The sequence below is a fragment of the Cicer arietinum genome, chromosome 7 (assembly GCF_000331145.2).
Source record: "Cicer arietinum cultivar CDC Frontier isolate Library 1 chromosome 7, Cicar.CDCFrontier_v2.0, whole genome shotgun sequence".
Taxonomy (NCBI): domain Eukaryota; kingdom Viridiplantae; phylum Streptophyta; class Magnoliopsida; order Fabales; family Fabaceae; genus Cicer; species Cicer arietinum.
In genome coordinates this window covers 17921050-17941469 of record NC_021166.2, presented here as the reverse complement: position 1 = coordinate 17941469, position 20420 = coordinate 17921050, and the positions used below count along the sequence as shown (strand labels likewise).

Genomic DNA, 20420 nt, shown 5'->3' with positions numbered 1-20420 from the left:
GTGGGACGATGCATGGGATGAAAAGTCATGAATGTCATATATTTTTAGAGTGTTTACTTCCTATTGCCTTTAGCGCTTTACCCACACATGTATTGAACCTACTTATTGAAGTGAGTCAATATTTCAAGAATTTGTGTTCTTCAACACTCATTGATAAAGATCCCATCAAAATGGAAAATGACATTCCGATGATTCTATGTAAGTTGGAGAAAGTATTCCCTCCTGGGTTTTTTGATTCCATGGAGCATCTCTTAGTGCATCTTGCAAGTGAAGCTAGGCTTGGTGGACCAGTTCAGTATAGATGGATGTATCCATTTGAAAGGTGATATATATATATATATATATATACACACATGGAGCTTATTGTACATCTCTTTTTATATTATAGGTTCAGGGGTTATTCAAAATGGTCAGTGAAAAATAACGTTAGAGTTGAGGGCTCAATTTGTTCATATTACCTACACCGTAAAACAACACACTTTTGTTCTCATTATTTCAACAACGAAACGTTGTCACCAGTTAATGGAAGAAACGCTACTGATAGTGTTATACGTCATCCACATGCTTTATCAGTTTTTTGCTTGTCTGGTCATCATGCTGGTAGGGATTTTCCGATTTTCTGGCCAAGCGACAAAGTATTTAATGCGGCACATGTTCACGTTTTGATTAACTGCACCGAAGTTAAACCATACATTGAGTACGTTTCAAATTTCTCTTCATATTAATTATATTTAATTATATGATTAAATTGATATTCACCATATATATGGTCATCGATCAGGGCATTTTTAAATACGGGACAATCATCTGATGATATACATTCAAATTTCCCATTATGGTTTCAACAACAAGTGCATCTCGAAGAACAAACTCCTATCAACATCCACTTAAGGCACTTATCTATGGGCCCGAGTAGAAGTTTCAAAGAATGGCACACCTATTACGTCAATGGATACAAATTTCACACTGAATCTTGGACCGAAGGAAAAGAAACAATTAATAGTGGAGTTTGTATGAAAAGTGTGTCTGATAGTGGGAATAGGAGGATTAGGAGGATCGAAAGGATCAGGAGGAATGGGAATGGTGGGAATACGAGGAATATCCAAAACATCACGTGGTAAGAAAAAAGTTGCTAAACCACGTGTTGTTAATGACCCATCTCTCATGCCGATGCCGATGATTGGTACTAGTGGTGGAGCTATTCCTCTATATCCCAAAGTCTCTATAGAGCCTTATACCATAGACGAAATAATGGAACCCGAATGTGTTGATTGCTACAACCACATTGTCATCATTCCAGAAGGCGATGGGTATGTAAACTATTTTAAATTATGATTGTTAAATATTTCATTATTGCATGTTACATTATTTTATTAATTCATTTTAATATTTAATTTGCATGTAAACTTTGAAGATATATTCCTTTTAAATCATCTGCAAAGGCAATTGCTGAAGTCATATAAGAGAAATATAAAAAACCATGGTTCTGCCTCTGCCTTAATACTTGCATCAACAACCACTATTTCAGCATCAACAAAATTACTCTCAATACTCCCAGCAGCAGCAACCACCTCCAAATTTCCAACAGCAACAACAGGATCCTCCGAACTCTGCCTTCTAGCAACAACAACAGCCAATGTTTCAGCAACAACAATATTTTCATAATTATCAGTATGTTCCGTCATCTTCACATCAACTTCCTCAACCTCAACCAAATCAAACTGCATACCGACCAACTATGCCAACAGCTGACTTGATTAGATCAGATTTAAATCAACCTCAACCAGTTATGGCTCCTCCTTCGACTAGTGGTGGTGTAATTGAAGATGAAATCCAATTTCAAACCATGATGTCTCCTCCAACACAAATTAATAATACTTTTGAGGGACTTCTGTCGTCGGGTAACATTGCAGGAAATAATGATGGTGGGAGTGGAGCTGATCAGAGGAATTATTATGAGGATTGATGTATTTGAATAATTTAATAATTTTATTTTTGGTTTGTATGAACACATATTTATCTTGCCCTAGTTAATTATTGTGTGTTTAATTATTGGTTTGTAAGACATTATTTATTAATTTTGGAATGTTTTATTTGATTTGTTAGTAATTACTTTAATTATTATTAATATTATATTTTTTATATATAATAGTTATTTTAATTTTTAAAATTGTGACCACCTTATTTGTGGCTGCCTAAGGCTGCCACAAATGCCTACTTTTGTGGCTGTCTTTTTCCCTTTGTGAGGGCTTTTGGCCATCACAAAATCCATGTTTTCTTGTTGTGTGAAGTTCAAGATAGTAAATTGTTTAATCGAAGTTGAACAAGTTAAGGAATACAAGTTGCATCTATGTGATCAAATTTTAATATTAGTTTTAATTGAAGTAGTAGATTGAATTAGTAAGAATACTTGGGTCTAATTATAATAACTTAAGTTGGACCAAATTTAAAGAACTTATAAAGTGGTACCACTATAAAAGGAAAACTCATGGTTGATGCAAAGTGGGATTTTGAACGTATTGTTATTTTGTGAGACTTTGCTCTCTAGAGTTCTTCAAAGAATTCATTTTGAACTTATCAAGGATGTCAATCCTTGCGGCGTTCTTTTTTGGTTTATCAATCCGTAGATTGTTGTGTCATTCTCTTCTTTGCTCGTTTGCTGATTTATAGTTTCTAGTTTCCTTTACATCAAACCCTAATGCACAAATTTTACATATTTTCGTGATCAATAATTTGTGCTCATATCTTGAGTTTTACATAGTGTTTTTTGGTGATTCAACAACGTAATTTGCATTTCGGAACGCCTTCTTTCATCTCGTTTTGAAATTGTTCGATTCTGAGTTTCGTAGCTTTGATTATTGCATTCTCCAGCAAAACATGATTTTGGCTTCAATCTTTAAGTTTATAACCTAGAACAATCCTTAAATTTATTCACGACAAAGTGGACCATATCATTTGGTACCAAAGCTTGTCTCTATGTTTGGAATTGAATCAAATTATGTTTATGCATTTTTTTGGTGAAACATAAATTGTTAGTTGTGTTGCTTTGGTTTGAATTGTTGTCCATTTGTGTGTGGCTACTACTTGAAAAAAAATACAAAAAAAAAAAATACAAAAAAATTGTTGTTGTTAAAAGTATTGCACATTACCTGTTTGACAAAATTCCTAAGAGTATTTTTCAATCACATTACTACTGTTTTGTGTTACTTTAAGGTCTTCTTACCAATTTTTGATAAAAAATCTTGAGGTTCTTGCTAATTCAATTAAGAACTTGAAGAAAGTAATTTAATAGAAAGTACTTTAAGGTCTTCTTAGAACTTGTGTTACTGTTTTGTGTGGTGAGGTCTTTTCCTTTCACTTTGTTTATTTGTTTGTTGTTTAAAATATGTCTGGAATAGGTGGTGATGGCAGCCCACCTCAAGGGGGAAACAAAAAATTGTTAGTGGATACTATAAATGCTAAAATGCAAAGGATGTTGAGGGAGCATATTAATGATTTACGTGCCAGAAATGAGCAGTTAGAAAATCAAGAAAATCAAAGTGATGATGGAAATAGAAGGAGAATAAGAGAAACTGACGATGGTGGTAGAGGGGATAAAATAGAGGGGGTGAAGCTTAAAATACAATCATTTCAAGGAAAAAGTGGTCTAGAGGCTTACCTTGAGTGGGAGATGAAAATTGAACAACTCTTTTCATGCAATAATTATACGGAAGAGAATAAGGTAAATATGGAAGCCTTAGAATTTATTGATTATTCACTCATTTGGAGAGACCAATAACAAAAAGAAAGAGTGAGGTATGAAGAACCATTGGTGGATAGTTGAGTGGAGATGAAGAGTTTAATGTAGAAGATATTTGTTCTTTCTTACTTTAATATAGACCTTCACAATAAACTTCAAAGGTTCACACAAGGTAACAAAAGTGTGAATGATAATTATAAGGAGATGGAAGTGTGCTTAATTAGAGCCAATATTAGTGAAGATAGGTTAGCTACTATGACACATTTCTTAAAAGAGTTGAATAGTGATATAAGTGATGTTGCATAATTACAAAATTATGTGGAGTATAAAGACTTAATGCATCAAACTAGTAAGGTAGAACAACAACTAAAGAGAAATGATGTCATAAGAAATAATTCTTCTAACTTTAATTCCTCTAGTTGGACGGATAGAAATAAGAAGAAAGGAAGTACTTCATCAAACACATTAATGGTTACACCTCATATGAAAGCAAAGAGTACTGAGATTAAATGTTTTAAGTTTTTGTGAAGAGATCACATAGCTTCTGAGTGCCCAACTAAGAATACCATGCTACTTAAGAAGAATTGAAATATTACTAGTGGATCATATTCTAAATCTTCTGCATCTAGTGATGAAGAGAATGAGTAAGAACTTGCTGAAGAATCAGACTTATTCACGGTTAGATGAATGGTGGGCAGCCAATCAAGAGACTTGGACGAAACTCAAAGGAATAATCTCTAAGAGACCAAAGAAATCCAAAGGAAAGTTGAAATCCAAAGGAAAGTTTCATTTCGCTACAGGCCAACATATAGGGCTAATCCCTAAGAGACCAAAGAAATCCAAAGGAAAGTTGAAACCATGATGCATCAAGTCTTTAATCCATATTATTCTTCTAAACTTGATTTGAGAATTATAAGCCAAGACTTGAATGATTTTCTTGATAAATGTATTGTTGTGCTTTCTAAAGCAATTTTGGTTCATGACACAAATTTTGAAGAATGTGTTCGAATTGTTAAGAAACATTTGTTTGCTAACTTGAATAATTACTCTTATGTTAAAAATAGAGTTAGTATTTTGATATTTTCTATGAAGAGTAAAGGTTTGCTTTAAAGCCTTTGAAAATAAAAAGTAACTTCTTATTTGTCACCATTTCCAATATAAGGAAAGTAACATTGGTACTTAATGTCGATTTCAAGAGGTATAATTTAATCTGTATATTGAAGACTCCTTACATTGAAAATGAATATGTTGTACTTTTTAATGCAAAATATGGAGTTGTGCTTCGTGTCTTTGACTTATGTTTTTGTTCTTATATGTTATGATTGAGCTAAATTCGAGGTTGGATTTCTTCTAAGAAAAAAGGAATAATGAGGACATAGAAAATATAACTAAGGAAGTATAGAGAATATTCAAGGTCTTGGAACTTCAATTACAAGAGCATGTCAAAGAAGGAAAATTAGGCTCTAAATAACTTGATAGCCACTTTATTTGAAGGAAGTTCAACTCATGAATAATTGAAGCTCAAAATAGTAAATTGTTTAATCCAAATTGAAGAAGTTAAGGAATGTAGGTTGCGTCTATGTGAACTAATTTTAGTATTAGTTTTAATTAAACTAGTAGTCTAAATTAGTAAGAATACTTGGGTCTAATTGTAAAAACTTGAGTTGGGCCAAATTTAAAGAACTTTTAAGGTGGTGCCACTAAAAAAAGCAAACCTCTAGCTGATGCAAAAGAGGATTGTGAACCTATTGTTATTTTATGAGACTTCACTTTCTAGAGTTCTTGAAAGAATTCAGTTTGAAATTATCAATGTCGTTAATTCTTTAGGCATTTTTTTTTTTGCTTATCAATCCCTAGATTGTGGCCCCATTATGCTCTTTGCTCGTTTGTTGCCTCAATCTGTATTTTCAACTTCCAAAAGATCGGAATCCTAATTTTGTCTTAATATTTCGCTTAAATCCTACAGAAGTTATACCGTTTTTGCTTGGGGAAAGACACGCATCACCAGGAAAAAATTAGCGAATCTGGAACTTGAATTTGAAATATTTGAATTTTCTCCTGAGGAGATATACATGTCGCCAAGAAAAATCTTGCAGTGGCCAACAATCTTCAGAATTGGTGTTAGCTCACCTAGAGAGGTGTACTGGTCGCCATGTGAAACATCTAATGGGGAAAACTTCCTTTCACAAATAATTAACTTTCTTGGCGAGAGGTAGTCTTCTCCAGGAGAAATCTTAGCATATTCCAATCCTTCAAAAATTGTTTCCAAATTATGTAAGCTTGCAAGGCGAGCTAAGGTCTTTCGTAGGATGAAATATTTTAGAATGTTACATCGTCTGATCTATTGAATATTGTGTATCCATGAGTGTAACTTCAAAACTTCTCAAGCATTGTTCCACTAAGAAGCTTCACTGGTTGTTGATTCAAATAAATAAAGCAACACTGCGAGAAATTGTCTATATAGAAAAGAGAACAATTCATTCGCTTGAATATGAAATCAATGCAAATACTTTCTTAAATATGAAATTCCTCTTATTTATTCTTCCATGTGATTTTGGAATAAAACCACCAACAATTTTCAATTTTCATGTTGCATGATGTCCAACATTGTGTAATGTTGGGGCTAGCTATCACTAGCTTTGATGGTAAACTTATGTAATCCTTCACTAAATAGCGCAAAACATTTTGGACGAAAACTTGATTGCCTTTACCCATTATAAAGACTCATTATCTAAAAAGAAAAGGATTAGAAAACCACTAAAAAGTTTGCCCTAAGTAATCGGTTGAAACTAAGCCTTCCACAACAAAGGACAATGACTTCTATTCATAATTTTAAATTGCGGTTATAGTTACAAATGTGGTTATAGTTGCAAACGTTACGATTGGTATTATAGTAGTCGTTGCAATGGCATTGCAGTCATTGCAGCATTAAAGAATTATATATTTACACAAATTGTATAAAAAATCAATATATTTATTACAAATCTTTACCTTATACCTTTTATGCGTATGATGACACATAGAAAATTATTTTTATCTAATAACTTTGACTTAGTAGTTTTATTATATTTTAAGAAAATTGAATAAGTATTTTTGTAGTAGATATAATAATAAAAAAAAAAGTATTACAAAAATAGTAGATAGACAACCCAATTAATCAACCATGAATAAGTTCAATTAAATATAACTTATTATCTAAAATATTATGTAATATTTTATTACATAATTGTGCAAACAGATTTCAAAAAAGAACATATTTTATATGATTTATCAAGTACAATTTATCTGATTTATCAGGTAATAATTTATATGATTTACCAAGATTATGTCATCTACTATCAGGTAATATTTTATATGATTTATTAGGTAACAATTTATCAGTTTTAGTGACAACAACAAATTAATAAATACAACACCTAAGACAACAATCACTCAGTAGAAATGGACGCAGAGTAGAGGATGGTACAACGAGAAGAGGGCGCATAGTAGAGGAGAGTTCGTAGGTTTAGGAAGATAACATATTAAATATGTTTTTATTTATTTAAAGGGAATGCTTTTTATCAAATACGCACCACTTTATAGCGCTTATAAACAAAGCGTTTTAAAAGATCTTGTAATTATGTGAAAACGCTATATTTTACAACACTTATATACAAAGCGCTCTAAAAGCGCTATAAACATAATGTGGGAGCGCATTTTACAGCGCTTGTATACAAAGCGCTCTAAAAAGTGTTGTAAACATTATGTGAGAGCACTATATTTTACAGCGCTTATATGCAAAGTGCTCTAAAAGCGCTGTAAACATTATGTGAAACCACTATATGACCATACAACGGCGCTTTCAGCAAAAGCGTTGTAAACATTATGACTGCAAAATCGCTTGTCAGAAAAGCGTTGTTGTATCTTCCGTTAATTTTAAAATACTATACAACAACGCTTTTAATTAAAAAACGCTGTAAAATATTATTTTTAGCGTAGTGGATTATAGTGGTCGTTGCAATAGCATTGCAACGTGAAATAATTTTATATTTATACAATTTGTATTAAAAAAATCTATAATTATTATAATTCTTTACCTTACACCTTTTTTGATGACACATACAAAATTATTTTTGTCTAATAACTTTGACTTAGTAGTATTATTATATTTTAAAAAAATTGAATAAGTATTTTTGTAGTAGATATAATCATAAAAAAAAAAAGTATTATAAAAATAGTAGATAGACAATCCAATTAATCAGCCATGAATAAGTTAAATTTCCGGTCAAAGATCAATTAAATATAATTTATTATCTAAAATATTATATAATATTTTATTATAATTATTAAAGTGAAAATTTAGCATAACAAAAAACCCTACCTAAGTAATTTTTTTATAAATATGTATTTGTATTCACTTTGACAATTCGTCTGCGGCGCTTCTCTAAAACAACAATCTTTGTTCCCTCTTTTTCTTCCATTGTTATCTTGTTTTCGCATAATTATATCTATTTATATTTTTAATTATATAAAATATGTGCTCACATATCAATTCTCAAGTTTCGTATGGCAATATTTGACACAATTCTTGACGACTGTGATTCCTTTGATTAAATACAGGTAATCTGATATACATAAATCTCCTCTATTTTTATCAATGTAAATAATTTGAATTATTGCTTTTATTTGGATACTTTAATTTCAAACTATTATTTATTTGAAATTTTTCTATTTTTTCTGGATGACATGATTTAGTGATCTGCAAATGATGTTGTATATATCTTTCCAGACGATATACATAATTTTACTATGTATATAATTCGTATTTTAAGTAGTAATTTTCGCATAAAGGGGTGAATTATAAGCACTACTGCTTTATTTGATTTATAATCACTACCTTTATTTTTCGTTAGATTTATAACTAGTGTATTATGTAATTCAAATTCAATCCTTTTGATAATTTTAGTATAAATTTTTGTTTAATTATAAATTATTGAACACAACATTTGAAATAAATATTTTATAGGGATGGTTCTGACCAAACCACTACACTATTCCTTTAGGGACATTTGAAATAAATATTACTTTTACGTATGATTAAAAATGTAACTTTATTTATTTTTTCAAATCTCGATATTAAAAGCATAGGTATAATTTTTTTCAAACTTTTATTTGATTATTTTTGCGGTAATTAATTCAATTTTGTTATAAATAATCAATTTCTTCAGTGAAAAAAAAGAGATAAAATACTTCCATTTGTAATATGCCATTTTTTTTTGTCTTACTCATTTTTTGTTGTAATATGGTGTGGATTATTGGATTTTGATAGGTTTTCATTGTTGAACTTGATTTTTACCAAAGATTTTGTTATTGACCAAATTTCTTTATAATAGGTAGTATGAATTTTACTAACAGTGGATTTCATAGAATTCCATCAAAGCATAAGGTTTGTTCGCCTAGAGAGGTGTATGTTGGGAAAAAATAGCATAAGTTACAAAGAATTAAGACACAATCACAACACAAGAATATAACGTGGAAACTCCAAAACCGGAGAAAAAACAACGGCCGCTGCCTAAACCGGCCACCAGAGAATTAATACTATGTGAAAATTATTACAACACATAGACTTCTCTCGCTCACACCCCAGACACCCCAGTACAACCACACTCTTACAAAGCAAATATTTAAACTAAGTCAAATACAAGCTTAAAGTGCTATTGCTGACTGGTGCATTTGAAAACAAAGGACTAAAACCCAATATATAGCCTTGGCCTTCTCCTTATTCTCCCACACTAAAGGATGTGGGACTTGCAATCAACCCCAACAATCTCCACCTTGATTGTAAGAGTTACCGACAATCATACTCCACCATCAAAAGTACAATTCACTTGGAACTAAACCATCCCAAGAATTTTCTCCACTTGGAACTAAACCATTCCAAGAATTTTCTCATGTCGAAACCTTGCTGAAATTTATGGTACAACTCCCATGTTGGCTTCCAGGAAGTTCTTCAGCCATCGACACATCACCACACACCTTGCATCAATGCCAACCAATGCTCGTGTGTTGTTCTGAATCCGCTAACAATAACTTGTCATTTTTCATGGTATAGCGGAAATACCATAAGGACAAACTTTATCTTCTAGATGAGATCACCATCATCTCCCCAAACAAGGGAGACCTTGCCAACACTTGTCTCAGAGTCTTTTTCAGATACTGCTCCACCTGGACAATTTCTCTTCACATGCCCAGGCTTTCCACACTCCCAACACACCAAATTCTTTGCATGTATCTTCTTCCCATTAGCCCCACTTCTAGTCAGCAACATTGAGCTTGATGAAGTGCTTTCATCATTTTTCATTCTCCTTTCTTCAGAAATAATTTTAGTTGCAACTTCTTCAAAACTCAAACTTTCCTTCCCATACATCAGAACAGGTTTAAGATGAACATAGGAAGGTGGAAGGGACAAAATGAGCCTTAACGCTTTATCTTCATCATCAATCTCAACTTTGATAGATTCCAACTCAGAGACAATATTATTCAAAGTACTAAGATGATCAGAGATTTTCGTACCCTCATCCATGCGCAGATTGTGGAATTGCTCTTTCAACAACAACCGATTTGAGATGCCCTTAGCTTGATATAACCCTTCAAGCTTCTCCCAGAGTTGCTTGGCTGATGACAGATTCTGCACATTCGCAAGAACATTCTTTGCCAAACACAGACGAATTGCACTTGCAGCTCTCAAATCTAGTTCCTCCCACTTGTCGTCCTCCATGTTGGAAGTGTTTCCTTTCAACATCTTGTGTAATCCTGATTGTATAAGCACATCCTTGACTTGTACTTTCCACAAGCCAAAGTTGATTCTTCCATCAAACTTCTCTATGTCAAACTTCATAACACTTGAATAAGACATAGCAGCTGCACGCAGACTGTAAACTGTGCACCAGGTAAGTTCCCAGGAAAGAGAGGTGGGTCACAACAGACACGCTTAAATACCAAGTCTTTCCTTAGCCAGAACCTCCCTAAACAGCACTTTCACAGTATCACCTTTCCCCTAACAATACCAAGGATAATTCTTTTCTGATGTGGAAGATCAGACAAAACTGCAACCACAGAGCATACTAAGAAAAATTATCCTACCGAACCTCCGAACCTTGTTCTTGATACCAGTTGTTGGGGAAAATAGCATAAGTTAAAAAAATTAAGACACAATCACAACACAAGAATATAACGTGGAAACTCCAAAACCGGAGAAAAAACCACGGCCGCTGCCTAAACCGGCAACTAGAGAATTAATACTATGTGAAAATTATTACAACACATAGACTTCTCTCGCTCACACCCCAGACACCCCAGTACAACCACACTCTTACAAAGCAAATATTTAAACTAAGTCAAATACAAGCTTAAAGTGCTATTGCTGACTGGTGCATTTGAAAACAAAGGACTAAAACCCAATATATAGCCTTGGCTTTCTCCTTATTCTCCCACACTAAAGGATGTGGGACTTGCAATCAACCCCAACAGTGTATTGGTCACCGTGTGAAATATCTAGTGGGGGAAAACTTCCTTTCACAAATAATTAACTTTCTTGGCGAGAGGTAGTCTTCACCAGGCGAAATCTTGCATATTCCAATCTTTCAAAAATTGTTTCCAAATTATGTAAGCTCGCAAGGCGAGCTAAGGTCTTTGGCAGGATGAAATATTTTAGAATGTTACATCGTCTGATCTATTGAATATTGTGTATCCATGAGTGTAACTTCAAAACTTCTTAAGCATTGTTCCACTCTGAAGCTTCACTGGTTGTTGATTCAAATAAATAAAGCATCACTGTGAGAAATTGTCTATATAGGGAGGAAAACAATTCATCCGCTTTAATATGAAATCAATGCAAATACCTGCTTAAATATGAAATTCCTCTTATTTATTCTTCCACGTGATTTTGGAATAAAACCACCAACAATTTTCAATTTTCATATGTCATGATGTCCAACATTCTGTAATGTTGGGGCTAACTATCCCTTGCTTTGATGGTAAAATTATGTATCCCTTCACTACACAAAACGTTTTGGACGAAAACTTGATTACCTTTACCCTTTTATAAAGACTCATTATCAAAGGAAAAAGAGAAAGAGAAAGAAAACCTCTAAAAAGTTTGCACTAAGTAATCAGTTGAAACTAAGCCTTCCACAACAAAAGACAACGACTTCAATTCATAATTTTAAATTGCGGTTATGGTTACAAATGTGGTTATAGTTGCGATCGTTACGACTGGGGTTATAGTAGTTGTTGCAATGGTATTGTTGTCATTATAGCGTTAAATAATTTTATACTTACACAAATTGTATAAAAAATCAATATATTTATTACAATTCTTTACCTTATACCTTTTATGCGTATGATGACACATACAAAATAATTTTTATCTAATAACTTTGACTTAGTAGTTTTATTATATTTTAAAAAAACTGAATAAGTATTTTTGTAGTAGATATAATTATAAAAAAAGTATTACAAAAATAGTAGATAGACAACCTGATTAATCAGCCATGAATAAGTTCAATTAAATATAACTTATTATCTAAAATGTTATATAACATTTTATAGCGCTTATAAACAACGCGCTCAAATATATCCTGTAATTATGTGAAAACGTTATATTTTACCGTGCATATAAACAAAGCGCTGTAAACATAATGTGGGAACGCTATATTTTACAACGTTCTAAAAAGTGCTATAAATATAATGTGTGAGCACTATATATTTTACAGCGCTTATATCCAAAGTGCTCTAAAAGCGTTATATGATTCTACAACGGCGCTTTTAGCAAAAACGTTGAAAACATTATGACCCTATATGACCTTACAAAAGCATTTCTGCAAAAGCGCTTGTCAGAAAAGCGTTGTTGTATCATCCGTTAATTTTAAAATACTATACAACATTGCTTTTAATTAAAAAGTGTTGTAAAATACTATTTTTGGCGTAGTGAATTATAGTGGTCGTTGTGATGGCATTGCAGCGTGAAAGAATTTTATATTTATACAATTTCTATAAAAAAATCTATAATTATTATAATTATTTACCTTACACCTTTTATGTATGATGATACGTACAAAATTATTTTTATCTAATAACTTTGACTTAATAGTATTATTATATTTTAAAAAAATTGAATAAGTTTTTGTAGTAGATATAATCATAAAAAGAGTATTACAAAAATAGTAGATAGACAACCCAATTAATCAGCCATGAATAAGTTCAATTAAATATAATTTATTATCTAAAATATTATATAATATTTTATTACATAATTGTGCAAACAGATTTAAAAAAAAATAGATTTTATATGATTTATCAGGTAACAATTTATCTGATTTATCAGGTAATAATTTATATGATTTGTCAAGGTTATGCCATCTACTATCAGGTAACATTTTGTATGATTTATCAGGTATTAATTTATCAGTTTCAGTGACAACAACAAATTAATAAATACAGTACATAAGACAACTATCACTTAGTAGAAATGGACGCATAACAAAGGAGGATTCAGCGAGAAGAGGGCGCAGAGTAGAGGAGGATTCGCACAGTAGAGGAAAGTTTGTAGGGTTAGGGAGAGAACATATTAAATATATTTTTATTTATTTAATGAGAATTATTTTTATCAAATACACACCATTTTATAGCACTTATAAACAAAACACTCTAAAAGATCCTGTAATTATGTGAAAGCGCTATATTTTACAGCGCTTATATACAAAGAGCTCTAAAAGCGCTGTAAACATAATGTGGGAGCGCTATATTTTACAACGCTTCTATACAAAGCGCTATAAACATTATGTGAGAGCACTATATTTTACAGCACTTATATCCAAAAGGCTCTAAAAGCGTTGTAAACATTATGTGAAGCCGCTATATGGCCCTAAGACGGCGCTTTCAGCAAAAGCATTGTAAGCATTATGACCCTACAATAGCGCTTATCAGAAAAACGTTGTTTCATCCTCTGTTAATTTTAAAATATTATGCAACAACGCTTTTAATTAAAAAACGTTGTAAAATGTTATTTTTGGCATAGTGGATTATAGTGGTCATTGCGATGACATTGCATCGTGAAATGATTTTATATTTATAAAATTTGTATAAAAAAATCTATAATTATTATAACTCTTTACCTTACACTTTTTATGTATGATGACACATACAAAATTATTTTTATCAAATAACTTTGACTTAGTAGTATTATTATATTTAAAAAAAATTGAATAAGTATATTTGTAGTAGATATAATCATAAAATAATTATTATAAAAATAGTAGATAGACAACTCAATTAATCACTCATGAATAAGTTAAATTTCTGGTCAAAGAACAATTAAATATAACTTATTATCAAAAATATTATATAATATTTTATTACAATTATTAAAGTGAAAATTTAGCATAACAAAAAACCCTACCCTGGTAAATTCTTTATAAATATGTATTTGTGTTCACTTTGATAATTCGTCTGTGGCGCTTCTCCAAAACAACAATCTTTGTTCCCTCTTTTTCTTCCATTGTTATCTTGTTTTCGCATAATTATATCTATTTATATTTTTAATTATATAAAATATGTGCTCACATATCAATTCTTATAATTGAATTGATTATATGTCTTGTAGCCACATCTATACTTTGATACTCATTATACTAAAACAATTACTATTTACATGGAAATTTAAGGTAATTCCTCTTGTGTTGCCATTTATTGCATATATATTTTAGTAGGTATAATATTTGTTCCTATTTAATTTTGAGTTGGTTGTTTTCACCAGATGCAGGAGCGAAGCAATGTTTAGTTTATCAACTGTCATTTCAAGCTTCGTATGACAATATTTGACACAATTCTTGACGACTGTGATTTCTTTGATTAAATACAGGTAATGATCAAATATACATAAATCTCCTCTATGTTTATCAATGTAAATAACTTGAATTATTGCTTTTATTTGGATAATTAATTTCAATTTATTATTTATTTGAAATTTTTCTATTTTTTCTTGATGACATGATTTACTAATATGCAAATGACGTTGTATATATCTTTCCATACGATATATATATATATTTTTACTACATATATAATTCATATTTTAACTAGTAATTTTCGCATAAAGGGGTGAATTATAAACACTACTGCTTTATTTGATTTATAATCACTATCTATATTTCTGGTTAGATTTATAAGTGGTGCATTATGTAATTCAAATTCAATCCTTTTGATAACTTTAGTATAAATTTTTGTTTAATTATAAATTATTGAACACAATATTTGAAATAAATATTTTTTTATAGGGATGGTTCTCACCAAACCACTACACTATTCCTTTTGGGACATTTGAAATAAATATTACTTTTATGTATGACTAAAAATGTAACTTGTTTATATATTTTTTTTCAAATCTTGATACTAAAAGCTTAGGTATATGTTTTTTCAAACTCGTTTCAATGGGTTGTTTCTTTTGATTCAATCTTTTATTTGATTATTTTTGCGGTAATTAATTCAATTTTGTTATTAATAATCACTTTCTTCAGTGAAAAAAAAAAGATATATGCCATTTGTAATATGCCATTGTTTTTTGTCTTACTCATTTTTTGTTGTAATATGGTGTGGATTATTGGATTTTGATAGGTTTTCATTGTTGAACTTGATTTTTACCATGGATTTTGTTATTGACCAAATTTCTTTATAATAGGTAGTATGGATTTTACTAACAGTGGATTTCATAGAATTCCATCAAAGCATAAGGTTTGTTCTCTAGAGATGATGATGAATTATGGAGCATACTTCAACAATTTAGTTAAAGTGTTCCTCTAAAGTATTTTGTGTCATCTATGTCAAAGTGAACAACCAAAAATTGCTTTGTTTCATGATTTACATACCATATTGGAACCACAAAAAGCTGTGCAACATTCTTCTTAGTGCTTTAATGTATCCATCATGAATTATTATGAACACATCAAAATTCACCATGGGTATATTGAAGATGTTAGTGCATAACGTAGTTAGATCTAAGATAAAGAGAAGAGTCACAACTTTCTAGGCTCCATTATATGTATACCATTGCCATTGTAGTAAGGCTCATAAAAGTTCTTACCAAAATCTCATAGTGAATGCCTGGCCATTCTATTATTTGCTAGTTAAAAATTATTCTTTTTAATGTCTAAATGTATTCGACATGAAGTTTTATGTAATATTATACACTATAAAAAAGTTATAAAAAAGTTGAACTTAGTGCTTACGGGAATCAGACCAACTCCTTACCAACTGAATAGAGATTCACCATAAAAAAGTTATAAAAATAAAAATAAAAATAAATAAATAAATAAATAAATTCGCATTATAATCTGAATCTTAATTTTGATATTAGCATTTTCTCGATTTTAACTTTAATATTAATTTTTATCTTTATCACTATAATAAATAAATTGCTTTCAGCATCTTTTCATATGATCCATCTTTAAAAATATATTATAATTTCGTATACGAATGAAAAAAGATATTATAAAGTTTGAAAGATATATATACATATCATTAGTAGCTAAGACGATAAAAGTTTGTAAAGATGTTATATTTGAGATGATAAGTAGTTAGTTAGTTAGTTACGAAAATAAATATCTGAAATCGTTAAATTATATAAAAACAAAGTTTTTGAAGCACATGAGCCTAGAAAGGAGGAGATATTGAGGAAGTTAAGTCAAAAATAGGAAGGAAAGCAATGTTGCGATACTTGGCGGGAGAGATATAACAACTAACAACTAACAACTAACTATTAACAATGCCGCCTTTTTGTTTCCTTTTGTGAGATTTGAAGCCTCGTATCGCTATTATGGTTAAGAAAATATCAGAACTAGAACTATCTAGATCCCTATATTTAGCTCTTCTATATATATATATATGTATATATATATAACACCTTCTCCCTTTCAAATCCAACAACAACTCCTTCATTCGTTATAATCTTTCCTTATTATTTCATCTTCAATTCAAACAGCCACAATGGTGGTGGGAATGCCAATTACCATGCAAGCAGGAAGCTCCGGTTACCTCGAGATGCATCCTGATCGCAAAATTTCCATGTTCCAAAACCCTTACATTCTTGGAACCACATTTGCCGCCGGAATTGGTGGTCTTCTATTTGGCTACGATACAGGTATGTAACTGGGTCTCAAAGTAAGTTTAAAATTTGGACTACTAGTACACTGAGATTCAATTCATATATAATTAATGCAGGTGTGATATCTGGTGCACTTTTGTATATAAAAGAGGATTTTGAGATGGTGAGGAATAGTAGCTTTATTCAAGAGTTAATTGTTGGGATGGCGTTGTTGGGGGCAATATTCGGTGCTGCCATGGGGGGTGTGATTAACGATGCTTGGGGGCGTAAAACAGCAACTATTATTGCAGACATAAACTTCATAGTTGGATCACTTATAATGGCAGCAGCCCCAAATCCATATGTAATAATAGCGGGTCGGTTACTTGTTGGTTTGGGTGTGGGTATGGCATCTGTTACTGCACCTGTTTATATAGCTGAAGCATCTCCAACTGAAATTAGAGGTGGATTAGTTAGTGCTAATACACTTATGGTTACTGGTGGACAGTTTCTTTCTTTTGTTGTCAATTATGGTTTGACAAGAGTTCCTGGGACATGGCGATGGATGCTTGCTCTTGCTGGTACCCCTGCTGTTGTTCAACTTCTTCTCATGTCTTTTCTCCCTGAATCCCCTAGATGGCTTTACATGAAGAATAGGAAAGAAGAAGCCACTCTTGTACTTTCTAAGATATACTCATCGCCTAGATTGGAAGACGAGATCCAAATTTTGGAAGATAACTTGGAGAAAGAAAGCAAGAGACAAGTGAAAGTTCAATACACTGATGTTTTCAAGTTTAAAGAAATCAGACTGGCATTCATTTGTGGTGCTGGACTTCAAGCATTTCAACAGTTTGCTGGTATCAGCATTGTGATGTATTACAGTCCTACAATCATTCAGATGGCTGGATTCAAATCCAATCAAGCGGCTCTCTTTCTTTCACTTTTTGTCTCTGGTATGAATGCTGCAGGAACGGTTCTTGGTATTTACCTTGTCGATCATTTGGGGAGGAAAAAGCTTGCTCTTGCTAGTTTATCAGGTGTCGTTGGAGCATTGACACTTCTGTCTGCAGCATGTTATATTATTGGACAGGGTAACACAAATCACTTGTTTGGTTGGCTTGCTGTTTTCGGATTGGCCTTGTATATTGCTTTCTTTGCACCTGGAATGGGTCCGATACCTTGGACTGTTAACTCTGAGATTTATCCTGAAGAGTATAGAGGTATGTGTGGTGGAATGTCTGCCACTGTTAATTGGATTTGCAGTGTCATAATGTCTACTAGCTTCCTTTCTGTTGTTGATGCTATTGGACTTGGTCAGAGTTTCATGGTTATCTTGGTTGTGTCTGTTGTTGCTATTGGTTTTGTGATCTTCTACATGCCAGAGACTAAAGGTTTGACGTTTGAAGAAGTTACAACTCTATGGAAGGAGAGAGCTTATGGGAAGAACTACAACAAAGAAAGTCATGCTGAGCAAGCAACTTCAACTAACTGAAATGAAATGAAATCTTCTTCCATATCTTTACATAAGTTTCTTTAGTTTATTTATTTGTTTGTTTATGAGTGAGAGGTGGAGAGTGATTCATGCTCCAAGGCTTTGATATTTTTCTATTAAGTCTTGGAAATTTGTATTTAGTACAAAAATAAATAAATTTATGTACATTCCGAATATGTATGCTTGCAGATTGACACTGAGTACTCCAAAACTTCATTTAAAATTAACTTATTCATGTTTTAGGAAATGCATCATGACTTTACCGATTATTACTTGAAAATTTACCAAAATCTTGAGTTAACGACTTTTTAATTAACAATTTACCTCAAGATACCAGCAATCTGTCAATATACTATACTAGATATTAACTCCCATTTCCCAGCTTATCTATAAAATATAAAAACTCTCATGTGCTCCAATTAGAGATGATATCAGATTTCTATTATCACGACCCAAAAATTGTACGCTGTGATCGTCGCACAAGCTATACTCCTAACCTGACAAATCAATCAACATTAACAATTAGACAATTAAATAGTTCTAAATAAAATTATGTTTCAAACTGTTAACTCAGTATCCTCTGTATCTTCAACGTTTCCAACTTCATAAAATTATGTTTCAAACTGTTAACTCAGTATCCTCTGTATCTTCAACGTTTCCAACTTCATAAAATTATGTTTCAAACTGTTAACTCAGTATCCTCTGTATCTTCAACGTTTCCAACTTCATAAAATTATGTTTCAAACTGTTAACTCAGTATCCTCTGTATCTTCAACGTTTCCAACTTCATAAAATTATGTTTCAAACTGTTAACTCAGTCACAATATGAAGGGGTAAGTCAAAAAGACTTAGTGAGGAGACAACAACCACCACCAAGTAGAAGGGAAACACAAAAAGGCACGAATAATTATTTTACAATCTTGTGGGAATTATGTTAAACAATGCTATTTAAAATATAGATAATTCTCAAGTAAAATATACACATAATAAAATTATTAAACTTATAATTTAGCCGTTTAGGAAGAAATATCTAAAATGGAGTTCATACAGAAGTGAAATCAAAATGAGCAACGTCAAAAATATCATAAAAAATTAAACAAGTAAAAACCTAATTTTTTTGGAACCAACAGGCAACTACATCTCATTATTAGCCCTCTCCTCCTAAGGATGATCTTTATCTTAGGGGCGGCTCCATCTAACTGATAACGTTCTCCTCTCAATCTCGAAATGCATCATAGCACATCAATTAGGGAGTTTACATCTCGTTGATAGCCCTCACCTCATAAGGATGAAATCTTTCGTATGAGAGACTTCATCTAACGGTTAACTCTTCCTAATCAAAATAATATATACCAACAGAGGAGAGGTTTAAAAGTAGAGGTATATACGTATCATTACATTGTAGTATTGCATAAAGTCTTGAAAGGAAATGAATTGAACACATTGAAAAGAAAGTTTGGGAGATAGGGTACCAACCGAGGAGAGGTTGAATAGGATGCGGTCCAATATTTATATTATACTAGATTATGGTCCGCGCGCTGCGCGGATATTAATTAATTAATTTTATAAGTTTTATAAGTAATATTTTATGTATTATAAATATAGTTATCTTATAGTATTACTTTATTTATTTGTAATAATTGAATATGATTAGGAAAATTAAAATGAAGGAAAATCATGTTTATTACAATCATCTAATTTAATTTTTAAAATATTTTGTAAAATTCGTATGATAACTTATTATATAGGATAATTGTTTGACTCATTGTACTTTGATTGTTAATTTATTTTTCAACATATAATGGTATTTGTATTTATTTGACGAAATAAAATGTAAAATACAAACTCAAAAATAAGATGTAAAAATTTATAAATATGATTTACTATTTAATATTTTTTTTATTTTAAAAAAATGTTCATGTTGAATTATATTGTAGCGTAGTCTAAATTTATTTGTTTTATTATTATGATATTTTAATTGTTGTTGTAAAAAAAAAAATTATTGAATATATTTCATCAAAAGTTTGTAAAAAAAAAAAAAGAAGTTATTGTGGTATCGGAGTCTATTTTAA

The 20420-nt window shown here is 31.3% G+C and overlaps 1 protein-coding gene across 1 annotated transcript; it reads left to right on the top strand.

The window, feature by feature from the left end:
* The first annotated feature begins 16703 nt into the window (after window positions 1-16703).
* Window positions 16704-18462, top strand: LOC101502700 (inositol transporter 1-like). The gene is made up of 2 exons (XM_004509499.3): window positions 16704-16913; window positions 16994-18462. The coding sequence occupies exons 1-2, from the start codon at window positions 16760-16762 to the stop codon at window positions 18346-18348; spliced, it is 1509 nt and encodes a 502-aa protein (XP_004509556.1). The 5' UTR covers window positions 16704-16759; the 3' UTR covers window positions 18349-18462.
* The last annotated feature ends 1958 nt before the right edge of the window (window positions 18463-20420 follow it).